Consider the following 21,199-nt stretch of genomic DNA (forward strand, 5'->3'; position numbering starts at 1 on the left):
TTCTTCTTCTTCTTTTTCTTCTTTTGTTTGTGCACATGTAAGTGGATCAAAGAGTCCTTCTCTGCTTGAGTCTTGGAGAAGAGAGTCTTTCTGATTCTTTTCTGGACTCTGTGAGGAAGGTGCTTCAGGGGACGGTAAGTAAGAATCAGACAGGGAAGAGGAAGGTGAGAACAGGTGGGAGGGAAGCTGAGATGAGGGGCCATTGGAAGGAGAAAGGGAGTTCATATAAGGAGACTCCTCTGTCTCTTCTGAATGTGTCTCCTCTGGACCCCCAAAGAAGGAAACTGTGGAAGAAAGCGTACAATCCAAATTCGGATGGGTAGATGAGGCAGAAAGTGGTTCACTATGAAAGATAGAGTATGCTGTGGGGTCAGAGTCACAAGGTGGACTGTCCATGTCCTCAGGTTGAATCTCCTCTGATGCTCTGATCAGTAAGACTGATGTAACAGAGGCTGAAGGAGGGCCAGTTTCAGATCGCTCATTTGTGTTCACCAACTCAGGTGAGGAGGTACAAGGGCACAGGTATTCATACTCCGGAGACCGGTCCTGATCCGGTGGCGTCTCAGTCCCTGACACCTTCAGATCAGACTTTGGGAGACATGATGAGGCAGGAGATTGGGGAAGGCCTGGTGACTGATCTCGTGGAGGATATGTGGAGGGAACAGAAGGATTGTCAACACTGGAAGGTGTGAGGGATGCATGGTGCAGGAGAGGCTGGGAGGTATGAGGGGGAAAAGGAGAACCTGGTCTGTCTCCGCTGTGGCTCTCGGTGCTCCCTCCTGAAAGGCATGACAGAGCCTGCAACCAGAGAGATAACACAGACGGTCACAGACACACACATGATCTGTTTTCATTTAAGCAGCTTAGACAACTCTGCTATCTCACTCATGTAAATAACTTAAGAGCATAAAGATGGAGGTTTGTGAGCGAGCGTGTGTGCGTCAGTTGAACCTTGATGAGATCAGGTGCTGGTGACTCCTGCTGAGAGTGAGGCGGGATGAATGGCTCCTCCAGGAAACCGCTGCTGTCTGACTGACAGCTGGTAGTGCGTACGAGACATCGCACTGCTCACACAAACAAAAGACAGAGATAACAACATCTGAAGCAAGAAGAACAGGACTCAGTGCCCTATATACAGTGTTGTGCAAGTTACTGAAAAATAGTAACTAGTTACAGTTACTAGTTACTTTATTCAAAAATTAACTAAATTACTCTGTTAATTACTTACACCAAAAAGTAATGAATTACTGTTAAAAGTAACTTTTTAGTTACTTTATAATAAGAACATTCTTTAATGCTCCTATTTATGCACTACCAGCTTCATTTCAGTGCTGTATGGAACATAATACACTATTGATCATCTTTACAGTTTCTATTCATTTGCATGCACATCGCTAAACTTTGCTCAGCATTATGATCAATGCAAACACAGACCTGACTCAACCTCAAAGTAATTTTTAAATGCTACTTTATTTAAGTCAGACCAGCAACAACTGACAATATCACAAGGATTTCTGAAATAAATAAAACAAAACAGTCTGAATATATTATTCAGAATCAAAGATAAAAAAATAAAGTGGCTTCAGCATCATAAAAGCTGTTGTGTTTAGCCCTTAAAAATGTTCCTTCACAGCTTAAGTATGAAAATATGAAATAATGAGCGTATTTCCACTTTGAGAAACTCGTCTTGCTTTCGCCTTTACTCTCCATGACTGCCTCACATGTTATTAAACGGAAACACGCCCACACGCGTCTTCTTCTTTTGTTTTACAGCGGTTGGCATGGCACCCAGCAATCCCACAATGCATTGCCACTGTAAACAGGAAGAAGTACACTGCAGCTAGCCAACAATGAATTAATTTAAAGTAACGGACAAACGCACGATGTTGTAACGGTAACTGAGTTTATTTATTTTAAAAAGTAATGCGTTAGAGTATAAGTTACTGTCAAAAGTAACGGCGTTACAGTAACGCGTTATTAGTAACGCGTTACTGCCCAACACTGCCTATATATTACCCCTCTAGAACACTATGCTCCCAACATGCAGGCCTCCTCATCATACCTAAAGTCTCTAAAAGTAGTATGGGAGGTAGAACTGTCAGCTCTTAGGCCCCTCTCCTTTGGAATCATCTACCAGTCAGGGTCCAGGAGGCAGACACCCTCTCTACTTTTAAGAGTAGGCTTCAAACTTTCCTTTTTGATAAAGCTTATAGTTAGAGCTGGATCAGGCTTGGACCAGCTCTTAGTTATGCTGCTATAGACTTAGACTGCCGGGGGAACTGGCGCACTGACACACTGGGATCCTATCTCACCCCCTTCCCCCCAACCCCCCATTATTTACTTTAACTCTCCCTGTCCCATTAAAGTTACTAAACATAGACCTTTCTGGAGTCCCTGAGCTCCCTTGTCTCGTAGGTTCCTCTGAGCTGCCGTAGACCTCCTCCTGCTGTGGACGTTCCAGACTCCAGCTGATACGGATGTGCTGGACTCCAGCGGCAACAGCTACTACTACTCGTCTCATCACTATCACCGCTCCCTCTCTCTCTTATTCTCCTCTATCCCTCTTTCCAGACCCAACTCGGTCGAGGCAGATGGCTGTCTAACATGAGTCTGGTCCTGCTCGAGGTTTCTGCCTGTGAAAGGAAGTTTTTCCTCTCAGCTGTAACTAGCTAAATACTGCGAGGTACAATGCTCATGATGGATTAAGGTGGGGTCAGACTGAGTCTTATCCTGTCTTGGTGTTGGGTCTCTGTTCATAATTTGACATAGAGTGGTCTAGACCTGCTCTGTTTGTAAAAGAGTCTTGAGATAATGTTTGTTGTGATTTGGCGCTATACAAATAAAGATTGATTGATTGATTGACTCTATTTGATCTTTAGAAGGTTGACATTAGAGACGACTCTGTGAAGCCAGAACAGCGAGACTCCTGATCCAGTGACAAAGACTGGAAAGAGGGAACTATTTTATATTGGAACTATTTTTTAAAAATGTCTTAAAGTCTTTAAAATAATCCTGATGTCAACAACATTTCAGATTTGTTCCTCTGTTTCAGTGCAGTGTTCTTAGTTTTGTATTCACAGCTGTGAAACTTAGCCTCTGAGCATCATAACCTTAACATGCATCATAATCAGCAGAGATACTGCCAGGGAAACAAACACAGCCTCTGTTGACTTTGCATTTTTGCATCATGGTTGATTGTCCCACAATGTTCAAACAGTATTCAAATGAGTTCAGTTTGTTATGGCTCATAAAAGCAGACCTAAAGCGTCCTTTAAAAGCCCAATGGCTCGAGTTGTTAGAGTGTCATTCCACCCTCAGAAATAGAGTTTGATTATCAAAATGTCTGCCTTAACTTCAATGGATTACATATTGAGAGAAAGAGAAACACAGAGAGAGAGAGAAAGAAGGACATGGTTTGAGACGCACCTAAGTTGTCTGCTCCTCCCATGAAGCTCCCTGTAACACTACCTTCATCAAAGCTGTGGATCTGTAATAAGATATGAAATGAGACCACATGAAGAAGAGCTTGTGTCCTCTTCTATCATCACGTTGTCTTTGATAACATTCAGCTGGACTTACCTCTTCCATTTCAAAAGATTCCCTGGCCTGCCCTGCATTCTTCCTCCTCTGTAAGAAAGAGTTCATCTTCAGGGAGCGAGCTTCCCTGAGGGGCCAGGACCTGAGCTCTCCATCATGAGACTGGGGTTGAGCGTCTGAACCAGGTCCTTGCTCCTCTGCCAGAGGACTGAGAGACGTGGTCTCTAGGAGTCCAGTTTTCACTTTCTTAAAGGGGATTCTGTTGTCCCCGAGGCTGCTTGGAGGAAGATGTGACTGAGGAGCAATACAAGGCAGAGATGGGTCCTGGTTTTTATGGTTTCTGATATTACTGAGGGTCTTCTTTGACGCTCGTCTGAACAACATGCCCATGCGCCTCCTTCTTTCCCGGGCCTCAGGAGGTAAGTCTGCCTGGGGTGCTCTGTGAGGAGAGGAGGACCCAACCAGGGAGGAGAACGCTGTGGTGACCTGTTGAAGAACCTCAAGCTGTCTGAAACGATCTGAGAACAACAGAGGAGAAGAGAACAGACATCAAGTGTTGACCTTTAACCTGAAACAGTTAGACAATGAAAACATAAAAAAAGGAATGGCGCGCTTCAGAACTCCATTTATCTTCAAACACATAACGTTACCATCAGCACTGTCACAACCAAGTACCAACTTCCTGTCTTTCCCAGATTCAAAATAAAATCTTTCACTTTCAAAAGCAAAGTGTAAACTTATTTTCTTGCTATTAAATTTGAAACAGTTGTAACAACCGCCATGCTACATGACCCATAGACTGTATATAAATTAGATCATCTCGGTCTGCTCGAAGGGAAGCTGCCACAAAAACTGCTCACCCTGGTGGCTGGCTGCAGTATAGCTTAAAAACTCTGTCTCCCCCATTCATTTGAATGGGGCTGCGATCAAACTTTAAAAAATAAATACACGTGGTATGAATGTTTCCTACATCCTGCTGCAGCTTTGCTGAATTTAAGTCCAAGATGAAATCATGGCTAAAATCAACCCAATCATGTCCTCATCACACTTCAATATAACAACCTTCATAGTGTACAGTCATGGCCAAAAGTTTTGAGAATGACACAACTATTAATTTTCACAAAGTCTGCTGTTTCAGTTTTTATAATGGCAATTTGCATATACTCCAGAATGTTATGAGGAGTGATCAGCTCAACTGCAATTAATTGCAAAGTCCCTCTTTGCCTTGAAAATGAACTATATCACCAAAAACACATTTCCACTGCATTTCAGCCCTGCCACAAAAGGACCAGCTAACATCATTTCAATGACACACAGGTGTCACACACATTAACACAGGTGTGGGTGTTAATGAGGACAAGGCTGGCGATCAATCTGTCATGATTGAGTGACTGGACACTTTAAAAGGAAGATGGTGCATGACACCATTGTTCCTCATCTGTTAGCCATGGTTACCTGCAAGGAAACACGTGCAGCTATCATTGCATTGCACAAAAAGGGCCTAACAGGGAAGTTTATAGCAGCGAGTAAGATTGCACCTCAGTCAACCGTCTATCCAATTATCAAGAACTTCAAGGAGAGAGGTTCAATTGTTGCCAAACAGGCTCCAGGGCGCCCAAGAAAGTCCAGCAAGCACCAGGACCGTCTCCTGAAGGTGTTACAGCTGCGGGATCGGGCCACCACCAGTGCAGAGCTTGCTCAGGAATGGCAGCAGGCAGGTGTGAGTGCATCTGCACGCACAGTGAGGCGAAGACTTTTGGAGGAAGGCCTGGTGTCAAGGAGGGCAGCAAAGAAGCCACTTCTCTCCAGTAAAAACATCAGGGACAGACTGATATTCTGCAGAAGGTACAGGGACTGGACTGCTGAGGGCTGGGGTAAAGTCATTTTCTCTGATGAATCCCCTTTCCGATTGTTTGGGGCATCTGGAGGAAGGCTTGTTCGGAGAAGACGAGGTGAGCGCTACCATCAGTCCTGTCTCTTGCCAACAGTGAAGCATCCTGAGACCATTCATGTCTGGGGTTGCTTTTCGGTCAAGGGAGTGGGCTCTCTCACAATCTTGCCTAAAAACACAGCCATGAATAAAGAATGGTACCAGAACGTCCTCCGAGAGCAACTTCTCCCAACCATCCAAGGGCAGTTTGGTGATGAAGAATGCCTTTTCCAGCATGATGGAGCACCTTGCCATAAAGCAAAAGTCATAACAAAATGGCTCGGGGAACAAAACATTAAGATTTTGGGCCCTTGGCCAGGAAACTCCCCAGATCTTAATCCCATTGAGAACTTGTGGTCAATCCTCAAGAGGCGGGTGGACAATCAAAAACCCACAAATTCTGACAAACTCCAAGCATTGATTATGCAAGAATGGACTGCCATCAGTCAGGATTTGGTCCAGAAGTTGATTGACAGCATGCCAGGGAGATTTGTAGAGGTCTTGAATAAGAAAAGTCAACACTGCAAATATTGACTTATTGCATGAATTCTGTGTAATTCTCAATAAAAGCTTTTGAGACTTATGAAATGCTTCTAATTGTATTTCATTATACCATAGAAACATCTGACAAAAACACCTAAAAACCCTGAAGCAGCAGACTGTGTGAAAATGTAATATTTGTGCCATTCTCAAAACTTTTGGCCATGACTGTAGTGCTTTTAGCGATTTCTATTTTATTATTGTGTTGGTAGTTTTGATCTAAATGTATCCCTGTTGTTTTATAGTGGTTATGTATTATTGTGTAGCTGTTTAAATCATGTACTATTTATTTTTAACAGAAGCATCGCCTCTGTCTCCTGCCCAGGGACTACAGATGCAAATTAGCTGCTAGCTAACTCTGGTACAACTAAATGGCTGTGCACTGTCCCTGTTGAAATAAACAAATAAATAAAATCTATATCAGTATGCTGTGTTGATGTGTAGTTATTATTTGACTGTTTTGTGTTCAAGGCCTCTTTTTTCTGAAAAGTTTCTTTTTCGTTAGTTATTAGAGGTTAAAAAACGGGGTTTTACATCCCGGTTTCATTTGATTGACAGCTGCTGTAGAGGGAAACTCTGTAGGACCTCGGGACGGTACGCTGCAGGGCGAAGCTTGTTACCGTGGAAACACACAAATTCCCTACTGCGCAGACTCTGGCTGCAGAAAATGTACAAGATGGCAGCATTCTGGAACGGGATATTTTGGCTTCAAAACCGTACAATGGAAAAAGGTGAACAACGCTGTCCATTATATATACAGTCTATGACATGACCACATCCTTACTGTGCGAGTACAGGACTCAACAGGTGAAGACTAGACCAAACCTTGTTATCTGTAATGGACCAGATCATTTCTCATGGAGGGAGATTTTTGTACTTCAGCATACAGAGATCTTTTGTTTACAACTTCAAGTCCACAGTCTGTCACTATCTCTTACTTTAACTCTTCCTGTCCCATTAAAGTTACTAACCATAGACCTTTCTGGAGTCCCTGAGCTCCCTTGTCTCGTAGGTTCCTCCGTCTCCCCACTATCATCTCTCTCTCTCTTCATCTCCCTCTATCCCTCTCTCCAACACGGTCTCAGCAGATGTGTGTCTAACATGAGTCTGGTCCTGCTGGAGGTTTCTGCCTGTTAAAGGAAGTTTGTCCTTGCCACTGTAACTTGCTAAATGCTGCAAAGTGCTCTGCTCATGGTGGATTAAGATGAGATCAGACTGAGTCCTGTCTGTAAGATGGGACTGGATCTTATCCTGTCTTGGTGTTGGGTCTTTGTGGATAATAGAACATAGAGTACGGTCTAGACCTGCTCTGTTTGGAAAGAGTCTGAGGAGAACGTTTGTTGGGATTTGGGGCTATATAAATAAAGATTAATTGATTGGTAGCAAATCCATTGCACCCACCCTCATTTCTTTAGGAACAGAACAATTGCTTGTTAGACTCACTGCTGACATCTGGATTCTCCAGGTCGAGACGGTTCTTCTGCGCCTCCAGAAAGACCTGCAGGTTTATTCCTCGGGCCTGAGATGGATAATTAATAAACCGAGCTGGGATTCGTCCAGAGAGGTCGGGTTCGTCACAGCCAAAGCCAAGGTCCAAGAGAACCTCCTCTGGGTCATCGTTCCACAGGTTCAGTATGTCCATCACACTGCCAGTGAGAGAGAAAGAACTGAGGCACACTGTACGATAATGAACAGTTCTGTACGAAGTATAAATACTAGCTGTGTGTGAGTGAGAGAGAGCGAGGGCGAGGGAGAGTCCAACCTCAGAGGTCCAGAGTGATCTGAAGCTGTTGAGTTGAAACTGTTCAACCTGCTGATACCTGGACTCGACCTGCGCCACCTGAAAGGGTAAGACAGACAACAGGTGGTTAAAGCTCCAGACTTTCTTTTGATAGTGTGACCATGATGTCCACCTGAGAGCTTCAGGGTATTTGAAGTCACATAAACAATGAAGTTTAGACAACGATCTGCCTTTCAGAAAATAGTTAAAGTATATCAGGATTAAAGCAGAAAGCATTTAAATCAAAAGATATAAATAATTCAAGTCAATGAGTTTGTTGGACATAGTGCACGTTAGAAAATAAAGGAGTTCAAGCATATACAAGTGTAGTCTCTCCATGCTCTGTAGATTATTATACCCACACAAAAAGCTACTGTCCTTAACTCCAGGTACAAGCTCATTTCTAGATTAATCAGTGAATTAAATACAATCTTTGGGAACAGCTGATGAAACAAAAGACCATTACATTTTTAATGATAAATAAATAGATTCATTAATTTGTTTATTTCATAAGTCATGCATTATCCATGGAAAAGTATAAGGGCCAGGAATGAGATATACATGAGAGGAGAAAGATTGAAATCAAATTTTGATGTAAAGAAAAGAGGACAGCTGCTGAGTTGTGATTCCACACTTCTCCATAAAACTGTCTCCAGGCTAGAAATGCAACTGTAAACTGTGTTGTCAATATGCTGCATGTTCATCACTGTTTTTAACAGAATCTAAAGACGTTCATTCGACTCTCTCTGATATTCATGTGGAAGGAAAGAGATGAAAGGCGTTTTTCTACCGCAGGAACTTAAACCCCTGAACTACGTGCGTTTGGACCTGTGGACCCAGGGTCTAAATTTAGTTCAGGGGTAGATAATCTCCCCCCTGAATAGCACCTGCTAGGGGGTCATACTTTCAAAGGTCCCGGGACTTTCGGGGGGCGGGGCCTGCAATGCTGAACGTGTCTGATTGGTAGATTAACCTCAGTGTTTTTATTCCTCCCTCCGTCCACAATAACATCACACACATCTGTGATTCTCTTGATTTCTCTTTCTTTCATTAGTTTTTATTTGTTCTATCTTTTTTGTATGTGTGTGTACTTTTCAAAAGAAGAAGCTGTGATTCTCTTGATTTAGCAGCTTGTAACAGTAGTCTTCTCTCAGCCCACCGTGAATGTGTCTCTCCTCCCGGTGTTCCGGTTTTAAAAGTGACCCTGTAAACTGGAGACCTTCAGCTGAACGTGTCAGTGTTTGTGGAGTTTACACAGCTGTTGAAACACAGAGGGAGTTCCTGGGAATGCAAACTAGTTTAGTTTTTATTAAGATTTCAAAATATCCTCATCAGATATTTAATGATGGTCTAAAGACGTTTATGAGGAATGCATCCGGCTGAAAGTCTCCAGTTAACAGGGTTGCTGTTTAAACCAAAACACCAGCCGATCTCTGCCACGGCTTTTTGAGTTCAAAAGGATTTTAAAGCCGTGTTGAAACGTCTTTGCTACTCGCGCTTATCTCCTCTCACGTGTTGATTCAGTGAATCCATCTGTGATGAAATATAGCACCATCTAAAACAGAGCCAGCTGAGTCTCTTCATGCTAACAGGCTAACTGTTGTGTTGCTCATAATGATACCTGCCTGTCCGTCTGCCTCTATGGTGTCATCTGTGATGAATGGCATTCCTCTTTGTTTTACTGCCCTCTACTGGTCTGGTGGTGTAGTGCATTTACTTTTGTTTTCTCCATACGTCACTGGCCTGATTTACACAATCTACCCGGGACTTCAGCCAGCGGTCGAAACGCTGATAACAATGGGGGCACAGGAACCTTTTAGTTCAGGGGAAAGTAGTTCTGGGTGCTAAAAGACCCCGGAACTCTTGGTCCAAATGCACCTGAAGAGTTGGCTGAGGTTCATCATTTCATAAACTTCTGTTAAGTTCCCTGAAGTTAGCATGAAGCTAAAGCTGTAAGCACGTGCTACCGATGTTTTGAAGGTTTGAAACTTGTAAATAATCAGAATCATCTAGACACTAAAACATAACGTTACAAAGAGCCACAGTAAGATACACAGCTGAGGTACAAAGGATCACAGTCAGTGTCTGGTTGTTCTCTCTCTGCTGGAACCGTCATTAAACAAACCAGGGGCTGCTAACGCCAGCTGCTCTGTTTACAAAAATGTGCTTATTTTTAAGATCAGAAAAAAACAAAGACTCAGAGGAAGACCAGATCCAGGAACATTCTGTTTCATGTGTTTGTGAACGATGATAGCATTAGCAGAGCTGGCTTCTTATGCTAGTTGATACCTGAACAGTGTTTGATGACAGGCTGTGCACAGGAGCCGATGATATGTTACCATCTGTTTTGGCTTTTTATGCACAAGTTCATCGACACAAAGAGTTGACTAATCATTGAAGGATGCTTTGACCTGGAGAACTTTGACGTGGTCACTTAGAAACCATTTACTTTTATCCATTTACTTCATTCACAGAATTGTATTGAGACTTTTTTCTCAACATTTTCAACTTTTCAACAACAAGCAAAGAGAACAAATGATGTTAGAAATCCATTCAGAGATTATAAACCTAACATGAACACGGGCCATGAACAGACTTTGACTCTGATGGATTTACCGGGGTCTGTGAACTGTTTCTGGTTAAGAATAAACAACATGCACTAGAGCTGTTTTACTGAAAAAGTACTCTCAGGACCTTCCTTTTAAAAGGGACTCAAATGTTCCTTCATTGTCGACTGTGCCGAGGTCTGATGCCCAGAAAAGCTTGGGTAACTCGATCTGCTGAGTGAGAGTCCATGGCTGTGTTATTCATGCTTACAGAGGATACACCCCGAGCCCTGAGTTCAAAACCACCTGGAAGGATTATAAGTATTACACAGGACTTCCACCAGATCTGTGCCCGGTCCGTTTCCGATCCACTGCATTCCGGCTCTGTGCTCTCTCGTCCGCAGGGCCTCGGAACAGCTGGAGTCATGTGACCGAGGTTTTACCACTGTAATCACTAGTGGTGCAACGGATCATCGTTGATCCGTGATCCGTACGGATGCCTCTCCACGGTTCGGCACGGACGATGTCCGCGGATCGGTTGATGAAAAAAAAAGGTTGCGCGTCAACTCACTCGTCAAGCGCAGTGGTAGTCATGGCAAGTGAAGGAGCAGAGGAACATTATAACCCTCCTGCATCTTGGAAGTCACATGTATGGGAGCATTTTGGTTTCCCTGTGAAATACAGTGTATGCTGAATGTGCTTGAGCCACGTTCTGAAATTCCGTCGCGCACCCACTAGACCAGAGGCCCTCAATACACGGCCCGCGGGCCGCATCCGGCCGCCTATTTGTGGCCCCCGAACTGTTACTCCTTCACTCTGTGTTGTGGTCGGGTCACCGCGTGTTTACCAGGATTTTTTTCTCCATATCAACGATACGCAGACAGGCTGTTACTGGGTCACTTAGAGTCCAATGCTGCGAGTGCAATTTTTAACTTTCACTTTGGTTTATGGAGCAGTTCACATGTTGGCACTTTGCCAGCTGTAGGACCCTAGAATAAAACGGTGTGTTCACAGTTTGCTGCTCAAAGAAAAGTGGACGGTGAAAATCAGCAAATGAAAGAAGAATAGAGTGAAACTTTTGAAGTTCCTCTGCTCCTTCACTTGCCATGCCATGAAATGTAGTGAATGAGGCAGGACTGGGCCCACAGATGCTTTGCACATGCAGTACATTTTGAGTTGAATGTTGTTTTTATTTAATGGGCAAAGAGTTTTACAAAATAAATAGAGGGACAAAGTTGTATTTGTCTTGTCTTCTTTCTTTTTTTTTTTATTTTGTTGATCCGAAAAATGATCCGATCCGTGACTCAAATCCGTGATACGATCCGAACCGTGAGTTTTTTGATCCGTTGCACCCCTAGTAATCACTGAACCAAGGATTCTCCTCCTCCTCTCCTCATCCATGTTGTCTTTCTGGTCCTCTGAAAACCTCTGACCTGTTGACTCCAGGCCTGGCTCCGCTCATCATGACGGTTTGTTGTTGTAGTTAAGTGAAATACGATCTGGTGATAACACAGAGTGTTTTATTCTGAAAATTAACCGGATGTTTTCATTTTGTTTTGGTGAAACCTGACTTCCTGTCCCGCTCCATCTGCTCTGTTGAGATTGATGCGTCGTGCTCCGGCATCCGGTAGAAATAGAAGTCTTGTGTATCTGATCCGGAGGACTCCGAACCTGCTGGATCAGAGACGCAGCCGGAATTCAACGGAGCGGATCCAGTGGAAGTTAAAACATTGAATAGAATAGAAACCTATCAGACCCGTTGCTGTGACAGATCAGAGACAGACTGGACACGGATCTGGTGGAATATGGCCGTTAGAGCAGGTAAGACAAAATATCCAGGCAGTCAAACTACTTGTTGTGTTTCCAGTCCAATCCTGTCCCTTCAGAGGAAACACACTGAGTCCATATGAAAGCTAACTAGAGTTCCTCTAAGCCTGATCCGTTAGCTGGGAGTAATGCAGCTTAAATGTTTGATTCAAAAACAGTTGAAAGAAAGTTGAAAGAATGTGGTGCTCCTCAACATCTAGTTCAGTCTGACAAAAACCTGTTATAAGGCAGACCAGATTGAAATCTTCAGCTAAAAATAACTCAGGGTTTCTTCTTGGCAGGCTCAGCTCTGTTAAGCCATGTGCTTTTGTAGGCCTCAGGAGTACAGACTTAACTCGTGCAGGATCACCTTCAAACGTAGAACAACAGCTCTGAAACCTGATCAACACTCAGACTGTCTTTATACCACGTGTGTGTTTATCATACACTTTGTGCCACAGTCTTTCAAAGTCTGAAAACAGGAACTCATATCTATCCATTCTGTCTGTCTCATGAAGATCAACGAGGAAGCAGAGGTCAATCAGATCAGAGATTTCCTCCATGTGGACTGTTTGTTTATGGTTTTTGGTTTAGTGCCCATCACATCACTTAAACAGCTCTAGTAAAAGTGTTCCCCTGATCACGAGGACTTCCCTCTATGCCTTTACTAAATGATCTTTATGCTGCTTAGACCCAACGGACCTTCACATCAATCAATCAATCAATCAATCAATCAATCAATCAATCAATCAATCAATCAATCAACCAATCAATCAACCAATCAATCTATCTTTATTTCTATAGCCCCAAATCCCAACAAATGTTGGGACTCTTTCCAAACATAGGAGGTCTAGACCACTCTATGTCAAATTATGAACAGAGACCAAACACCAAGACAGGATAAGACTCAGTCTGACCCCACCTTAATCCACCATGAGCATTGCACCTCACAGTATTTAGCTAGTTACAGCAGAGAGGACAAACTTCCTTTAACAGGAAGAAACCTCGAGCAGAACCAGACTCATGATAGACACACATCTGCTGAGACCGAGTTGGGTCTGGAAAGAGGGATAGAGGAGAATAAGAGAGAGAGGGAGCGGTGATCTAAGCTTTATCAAAAAGGAAAGTTTGAAGCCTACTCTTAAAAGTGGAGAGGGTGTCTGCCTCCCAGACCCTGACTGGCAGATGATTCCAAAGGAGAGGGGCCTGATAACTGAAGGTTCTACCTCTCGTACTGCTTTCAGAGACTTTTGTTTTGAACTAGCTGAAGAATCTTTAGAGACTTATTGGGGCAGCCTGATAAGAGGGAGTTACAGTAATCTAACCTGGAGGTAACAAATGCATGGACTAGTTTTTCTGCGTCGCTCTGAGATAGGAAGTGTCTAATTTTAGAAATATTGCGCAAGTGAAAATAGGCTGACCTTGAGATTTGCTGAATTTGGGAGTTGAAGGATAAATCTTGATCAAATAGGACTCCTAGATTCCTAGCAGAGGTGCTAGATACCAGACTGATGCCATCTAAGGTACTTATATTATTAGAAAAAGTCTCTCTGAGGTGTTTGGGGCCAATAACAATCACTTCAGAGTTTAGCAGTAAGACATTTCTTGTTTAATGCTGTACTGCAGAGATAACTGGCTTATAGAAGTCTTAATAAAACATTAGTTTGCGTCTCTGTGCAGGAAGTTTGAAAAGTACCCTGTCCATATATTACACGTATCATATACATTAGATTAAATACTGTTGGTGAAAACAACTCATAGCAACTTGATGCTGTATGAGGGATTACATTTAAAGATCACAAACTGATCACTGAACTTTAGTAACCTTTGAGGCTGGATAATAATAGCAGAGTTGTTCTTTATTCTACCTTAAAACACAGACTCTCTGAATTGTGGGTCATTGTTTGAAAAGTCAGTTGTCAGATTAATTTGAAGGTTCACATGATGAGGAGCTGGTTAGAGTCAGAAGGTCAAAGAAATTGCAGCGTTCTATTTTTAGCTTACTTCTCTACATGCACACTGAGGTCAAAACTTCAAATGTAACATAAAGATCTTTATGATAGAATAATAAAGATATGAAAGCTGTTTACTCACATTTTGCTCCTGCTCTTTGTTTAACAGACTCATGCCTCCTCCTCCTTTTCTGCTCATACACCCTGTTCTTTGCTGATTCATATTTTCTGAACAGTTGTCAAGCACTGTAATAACTACCTTTGATCCCTTGGCTTTCTATGCAAACTGTGCTGCAAACTGTGCAGGTAGAGGAGGAGAGGCTTATTTGCCATGTAAATGGGAGCTGTAATATGTTGTAGGTTCAGGAGCTGTTACCTCAGCTGAGAGTCAGGCACAGAGACACAGCTGGAAGAAGACATGTTAACATGTTCATCTCAACCTCACAGCTCTGTTTACGTCTGAACACCAGGGATGACAACGTGAACTATTATTATTAAGTTCTCAACTTAAACACCTCACAGAGAAACATGTATATATATCTGTTTTCACTCTGCTCTGTTTGCAGGGGGATCTGGTCTCTTTGGTGCTCTCTGTAACAAGATCTTAGAGAATGCCTTAAAGCTGCTGTTGGTAGGAATGGTGTAAAAAACTTTACTTTTTTTTTGCTGGGTTTGGAGAAAAGGTCATAATGCCCATCGGTACTCATCAGTAAGTGAAGCAATTTGAGGCTATTGCGAAATCTCTGTGTTTTCCAATGCCTTTGTATAAAGCAAGTTTATTATTCCTCTCATTCCCGTTATGACGGACTAATCATAGCTAATCTCCAATCCCCTATTCTGATATGTTAAGGGGCGGCCCCTACTACGTCCTCCAATTGGTTATGACTCCAGCACTATCATGACTGCATGCGCCGATCTGTGTGGGTGGGCTAAGAGAAAATCTTGTTGGGAGGGATAGTGTTGACATTCGAAGTCCCTCTCTCTGAACAGATGTTTACTCTGTGACTACCAACAGCAACTTTAAAGCCTCTGTAAACGTAAATGAAATATTTAAAATTCACATAGAATATCAAAATGTAATGTGTAATCAAGCTTCCAAAAAATCTGAGTGAAAATAAACATCCACAACTCTGAAAAAACTCTGTTCAAAAACAGCTTACTTTACAGGTCAGAGCATTTCTCAGGACTGTGTGGGCGTGGCCTAACTCTTTGATTGACAGGTCAAGAGAGAGTTCACAGCCTGCATGTTTGAGCCGTCTGACTCTGAATCTAAAGACATCAAAACTCCAGAATCTGAAAATGATTCATTTACAATGGTCTCTGAGTGCTGAGTCACAAAATACTTCAGAATCAGGACTTCTATCATTTATTAGTTTTATCACTCCGTAGTCTCCGGGGCATCAGGACCATGGGACGCCCGGAGCAGAGGAGGCTGAAGTGTAGTATGTTCACGCAGAGGAGCTCGGCTCCGGGTGTCATACGGAGCTGTTTGTCTAAACTCTGAACTGACAGTTCGTGAACTGGTCCTGGAGAAAGTTAGTGAACCGGTCCTGAGGAAAGTTAGTGAACTGGTCCTGGAGAAAGTTAGTGAACTGGTCCTGAGGAAAGTTAGTGAACTGGTCCTGAGGAAAGTTAATGAACCGGTCCTGAGGAAAGTCAGTGAACTGGCCCTGGGGACAGTTAGTGAACCAGTCCTGGGAAAAGCTAGTGAATCGGTCCTGGGGAAACTTAGTTAAGTGGTGAACTGGTCCTGGGGAAAGTTAGTGAACCGGTCCTGGAGAAAGTTAGTGAACCGGTCCTGAGGACTGTTAGTGAACCAGTCCTGGGGAAAGTGAGTGAACCAGTCCTGGAGAAAGTTAGTGAACCGGTCCTGAGGACTGTTAGTGAACCAGTCCTGGGGAAAGTTAGTGAACCAGTCCTGGAGAAAGTTAGTGAACCGGTCCTGAGGAAAGTTAATGAACCGGTCCTGAGGAAAGTTAATGAACCAGTCCTGAGGAAAGTTAGTGAACCAGTCCTGAGTAAAGTTAGTGAACCAGTCCTGAGTAAAGTTAGTGAACCAGTCCTGAGTGAAGTTAGTGAACCAGTCCTGAGTAAAGTTAGTGAACCAGTCCTGAGTAAAGTTAGTGAACCAGTCCTGAGTAAAGTTAGTGTACCAGTCCTGAGTGAAGTTAGTGAACCAGTCCTGGGAAAAGCTAGTGAATCGGTCCAGGGGAAACTTAGTTAAACGGTGAACCGGTCCTGGGGAAAGTTAGTGAACTGGTCCTGGAGAAAGTTAGTGAACTGGTCCTGGAGAAAGTTAATGAACCAGTCCTGAGGATAGTTAGTGAACTGGTCCTGAGGAAAGTTAATGAACCGGTCCTGAGGAAAGTGAGTGAACTGGCCCTGGGGACAGTTAGTGAACCAGTCCTGGGAAAAGCTAGTGAACCGGTCCTGAGGGAAAGTGAGTGAACCGGTCCTGTGGAAAGTTAGTGAACCGATCCTGGGGAAAGTTAGTGAGCCGGTCTTGAGGACTGTTAGTGAGCCGGTCTTGAGGACTGTTAGTGAACCGGTCGTGGGGAAAGTTAGTGAACCGGTCCTGGGGAAAGTTAGTGAACCGGTCCTTATGGAAAGTTAGTGAACCGGTCTTGGGGAAAGTTAGTGAACCGGTCTTGGGGAAAGTTAGTGAACCGGTCCTGGGGAAAGTTAGTGAACCGGTCCTGGGGACAGTTATCGAGTTGGTCCTGGGTAAAGTTAGTGAACCGGTCCTGGGGAAAGTTAGTGAACCGGTCCTGGGGAAAGTTAGTGAACCGGTCCTGAGGACAGTTATCGAGTTGGTCCTGGGGAAAGTTAGTGAACCGGTCCTGGGGAAAGTTAGTGAACCGGTCTTGGGGAAAGTTAGTGAACTGGTCCTGGGGAAAGTTAGTGAACCGGTCCTGGGGAAAGTTAGTGAACTGGTCCTGGGGAAAGTTAGTGAACCGGTCCTGGGAAAAGCTAGTGAATCGGTCCTGTGGAAAGTTAGTGAACCGGTCCTGGGAAAACCTAGTGAATCGGTCCTGTGGAAAGTTAGTGAACCGGTCCTGGGGAAAGTTAGTGAACCGATCCTGGGGAAAGTTAGTGAGCCGGTCTTGAGGACTGTTAGTGAACCGGTCGTGGGGAAAGTTAGTGAACTGGTCCTGGGGAAAGTTAGTGAACCGGTCCTGAGGGAAAGTTAGTGAACAGGTCTTGGGGAAAGTTAGTGAACTGGTCCTGGGGAAAGTTAGTGAACCGGTCCTGAGGGAAAGTTAGTGAACCGGTCTTGGGGAAAGTTAGTGAACATGTCTTGGGGACAGTTAGTGAACCGATCTTTGGGGAAGTTAGTGAACTGGTCCTGGGGAAATGAGCGGAGCATATACGGGACCGCTTTAGCCGCTCGGCCGCGTCCCAAAGTTTCCCCAAATCCACGGCAGTTATGAAAATATAAGAATGACAACAAGCGGGCATCTTCAGTGGTGGATGTGCAGACAGAGACACACGAGCACAGTGGTGCAAAGAGCAGAGAGACAGCTATACAGACTGATTACAGGCAGTACATGATTAGCAAACAAGCTAACAGCTAACTCTGAGGGGAGCTGGCTGAGACGTCAGGAGACGTCTGAGCAGGAGCAGAGTAGTTTTGTTGAACATGTGTGCACGTGACTCAGTGTTTCATTTCTGATTGGTTGGATATTTACTAAGTAATAAATATCAGGTTAAACCAGCCCCCTTAAAACCCAGTATGAAAACATGTTAAAAAACGTAATTGAACATATTTGAAAAATGGATCAAAGTTGAGTTCTAATATTTTTACATAGTTTTAATATTTACATGATGGTCTGAAATATTATAGGTAGAATGTTTTTGTTGATTTGGGTTACTAGAGGCTTTAATGACGGATCAGTGTCTTTTTCAAGCTGAAGTTATGTAATATGTGGCCTGCTACACACACACACACACACACACACACACACACACACACACACACACACACACACACACACACACACACACACACACACACACACAGACATAACATGCGAAGAAGTACTGAGGTAGCTCTGCCTATGAGAAACGGATGGCTGACAGAAAGGTTCATCTGTTAGTTTCAGTGTCAGCCTCACTCAAACATTTAGTGAGGAGGGGATTATAAGTCATTCTTGCTGGTTTCCTTTCTGGGCTGATTGATTCAACATTTTTAAGCGGTGAGCACTCAACAGACTGAAAGGAGCTGTTCAAAACACAAAATGATTTGACTTATATGTCTTTCTTGTTTCTCTCTGTGTTCAGTTAGAGGTTTGCAGAGGCCCGTGAAACAATCTGTTCAGCAAAACAACTACATCTACAGTCTGGATTAGGATTCGATGTAACTAGAGCGTATATACGGCCTCACCATGATTCAGCAGGGTCTTAAAAAATTACCAAACTGAGACAAATTCAAACACTGAAAATGAATAAAATGAGCGTTTACACTCTGAACCGCTGAAAGCTTCAGGAGCTGAAGTCACAGATATTTCACATCCAAACTCTACTGTCTAAACAAACACACACTTTCTTTCCTGCGATGAGTAACAGTGTCTACATGAAGTCTTGTGCTGTGCAGTGTAACAGGGATCAATACTACATACTACACTGGTGGATGTGTGACACTCTACCTCTGACAGGGGATGAGTCCTTACCGCAGAAAGTCCTGCACCGTCCTCACTCCCTGGTGATCATACAGAGACGCTGTAGGAGAGAGAAGTCTTGTTATCTGGACCAGGAAGCAAACAGTGCATGAGGAGCAGAGAGGGACACATCAGGAGAGGAGGAATGAAGAAACGTCAGAAGTCAGAACATCCTGTCCAGGTCTGTGTCGGGGCTCCTCAAGCTATATTAGGAAAGTGTTTCTCTCCGTCTCCGTCTTTCACCCTCCCTCTTTTCTTTCCCTTCACAGGGTGTTTGGCTTTTGGCAGTCTCTCCTACCTTCCTCTCCCACTCTGTTGTCTTTCTCTGGCTTTACTGCCATACCTTCTGCAAGCTCCTCTCATCAACACAAAGAGACTTCTCTGACGCCTGTGAATTACAGTCATTTAGAGAATATACTAAAAGCTCTCTATGTGTTCGTGTCTCCTGATGACACTGGGCCGATTGACTCACTTTTTAACTGCATTTTAGATGTCACATCACTTTTTACAGCTCAGCCAGGACAAAACGGACGTACCTGCCATCAGCTGAAAGGCTCAGAGACAGAAACTATCCTCCACACTAAATGTGCATGGTCTTATTCCAAGCCAAGAAGCGAGAAACTTAGGTGTTTTATTTGATTCTGATTTTATTTTAATCCACATGTTCGTTTAATCACAAAAACAACCTTTTATCTTTTAAAGAACATTTCTAGAGCGAGGCTATTTCTCTCTCTCTGGGCCACACAGAGGCTCTCCTCTCTGGTCTTCCAAAGGACACAGTTAACAAACTGCAGTTACAAAATACAGCAGCAGGAGTTTTAACAAAGACCAGAAGGAGAGCACACATTATGCCTGTTTTAAAGTCTTTACACTGGCTCCCTGTTTCTTTTCGTATTGATTTTAAAATTATTTCACTAGTTTTTAAGGCGCTGCATGACCTCACACCAGACTACATCTCAGCTTTTAGTATATAAACCAGGAAGGCCTCTCAGATCCTCCGGCTCCTCTCTTTTAGCTGTTCCTCAGAGGAGAACAGAAACTTTCAGTGACGCTGCTTTCAGCCACGACGCTCCGAGACGATGGAACAGCCTGCAGGAGGCAAGGCAAGGCAAGGCAGCTTTATTTGTATAGCGCATTTCATACACGAGGGCAACTCAATGTGCTTTACATTAAAACATTAAAAGCATTGGAGACATTCAGACAGGCATAAAATAACACAATTAAAATGACAAATATGATAAAACAGAAAAGAAAAGGAAAATTAGAAATATATTAAAAATTACATTAAAATTTTAATTTAAAGTGGGTTAAAATAATCTAAGATAGGAAGGCAGTGGCAAATAAAAAAGTCTTAGTCTTTGATTTAAAAGAGGTGAGAGTTTGAGCAGACCTACAGCTTTCAGGGAGTGTGTTCCAGATATGTGGAGCATAATGACTAAACGCTGCTTCACCATGTTTCCTTCTGACTCTAGGGACTGAAAGCAGACCAGTACCTGATGACCTCAGAGGTGGTTCATAAAGTAGTAGCAGATCAGCAATGTATTTTGGGCCTAAACCATTCAGGTCTTTATAAACCATCAGCAGGATTTTAAAGTATATTCTCTGACAGACAGGAAGTCAGTGTAGAGATCTAAGAACTGGAGTGATGTGGTCTACTTTGTTGGTCCTTGTTAGGACTCGAGCAGCAGCATTCTGTATGAGCTGCAGTCGTCTGATGGACTTTTTAGGGAGTCCTGTAAAGACACCGTTACAGTAGTCTAGTCTGCTAAAGATAAATGCATGGACGAGTTTTTCTGCATCCTGCTGAGACATAAGTCCTTTAATCCTTGATATATTCTTAAGGTGATAATAGGCAGACTTTGTAATTGTCTTAATGTGGCTGCTGAAATTAAGGTCTGAGTCTAAGACTACACCAAGGTTTCTGGCTTGGTTTGAACATTTCATCATTGCAGATTGGAGCTGAGCAGTAACCTTTAACCTTTCTTCCTCCAAAAACAATCATTTCAGTTTTTTCTTTGTTTAACTGAAGAAAGGAGGATCTGAGAGGAGCTGATAGAGATATTGAGACTGTTAAAAGTAAACTAAAAACGTATTTATTCAGTCTGGCTTTTACAGTCCTCGTCGCAGATGTTGCCGGTTCGACTCCTGACCGTTTGCTGCAATGTCTTCCCCCTCTCTCTACTCCCCACATTTCCTGTCTCTCTTCAGCTGTTTTGCCAATAAAGGCGAAAAAGCCCCAAAAATATAACTTACAAAAAAATACTAAAAAATAAGCTATCCATAATCATATTATAGTTATTGTGACCCAAGACAATGAAGTAAGAACCTACCTTAGTAAATATGTTGAAACAACCTTTGCAATTAAGTTGGACCCAAACATTTCAACATCACACCCAAAACCGTCTCGCTAAATGAAAGCATTTTAATTTGGTGGAAATTCTTTCCATAAT

At 43.2% G+C, this 21,199-nt stretch overlaps 1 protein-coding gene across 1 annotated transcript in view; it reads right to left on the minus strand.

Annotated features, from left to right (window-relative positions):
• itprid1 (ITPR interacting domain containing 1) overlaps positions 1-21,199 on the minus strand; it is a 38,658-nt gene that overhangs the window by 11,329 nt on the left and 6,130 nt on the right. The window contains exons 5-11 of the mRNA XM_034705899.1: positions 18,762-18,810; positions 7,770-7,847; positions 7,451-7,653; positions 3,580-4,055; positions 3,427-3,487; positions 952-1,064; positions 1-798 (exon numbers count right to left, since the gene is read on the minus strand). The exon at positions 1-798 is cut by the window's left edge and continues 1,515 nt beyond it. Coding sequence (XP_034561790.1) covers positions 1-798; positions 952-1,064; positions 3,427-3,487; positions 3,580-4,055; positions 7,451-7,653; positions 7,770-7,847; positions 18,762-18,810 — 1,778 coding nt within the window. The remainder of the gene's footprint in view (positions 799-951; positions 1,065-3,426; positions 3,488-3,579; positions 4,056-7,450; positions 7,654-7,769; positions 7,848-18,761; positions 18,811-21,199) is intronic.

The sequence above is a fragment of the Notolabrus celidotus genome, chromosome 17 (assembly GCF_009762535.1).
Source record: "Notolabrus celidotus isolate fNotCel1 chromosome 17, fNotCel1.pri, whole genome shotgun sequence".
Lineage (NCBI taxonomy): Eukaryota > Metazoa > Chordata > Actinopteri > Labriformes > Labridae > Notolabrus > Notolabrus celidotus.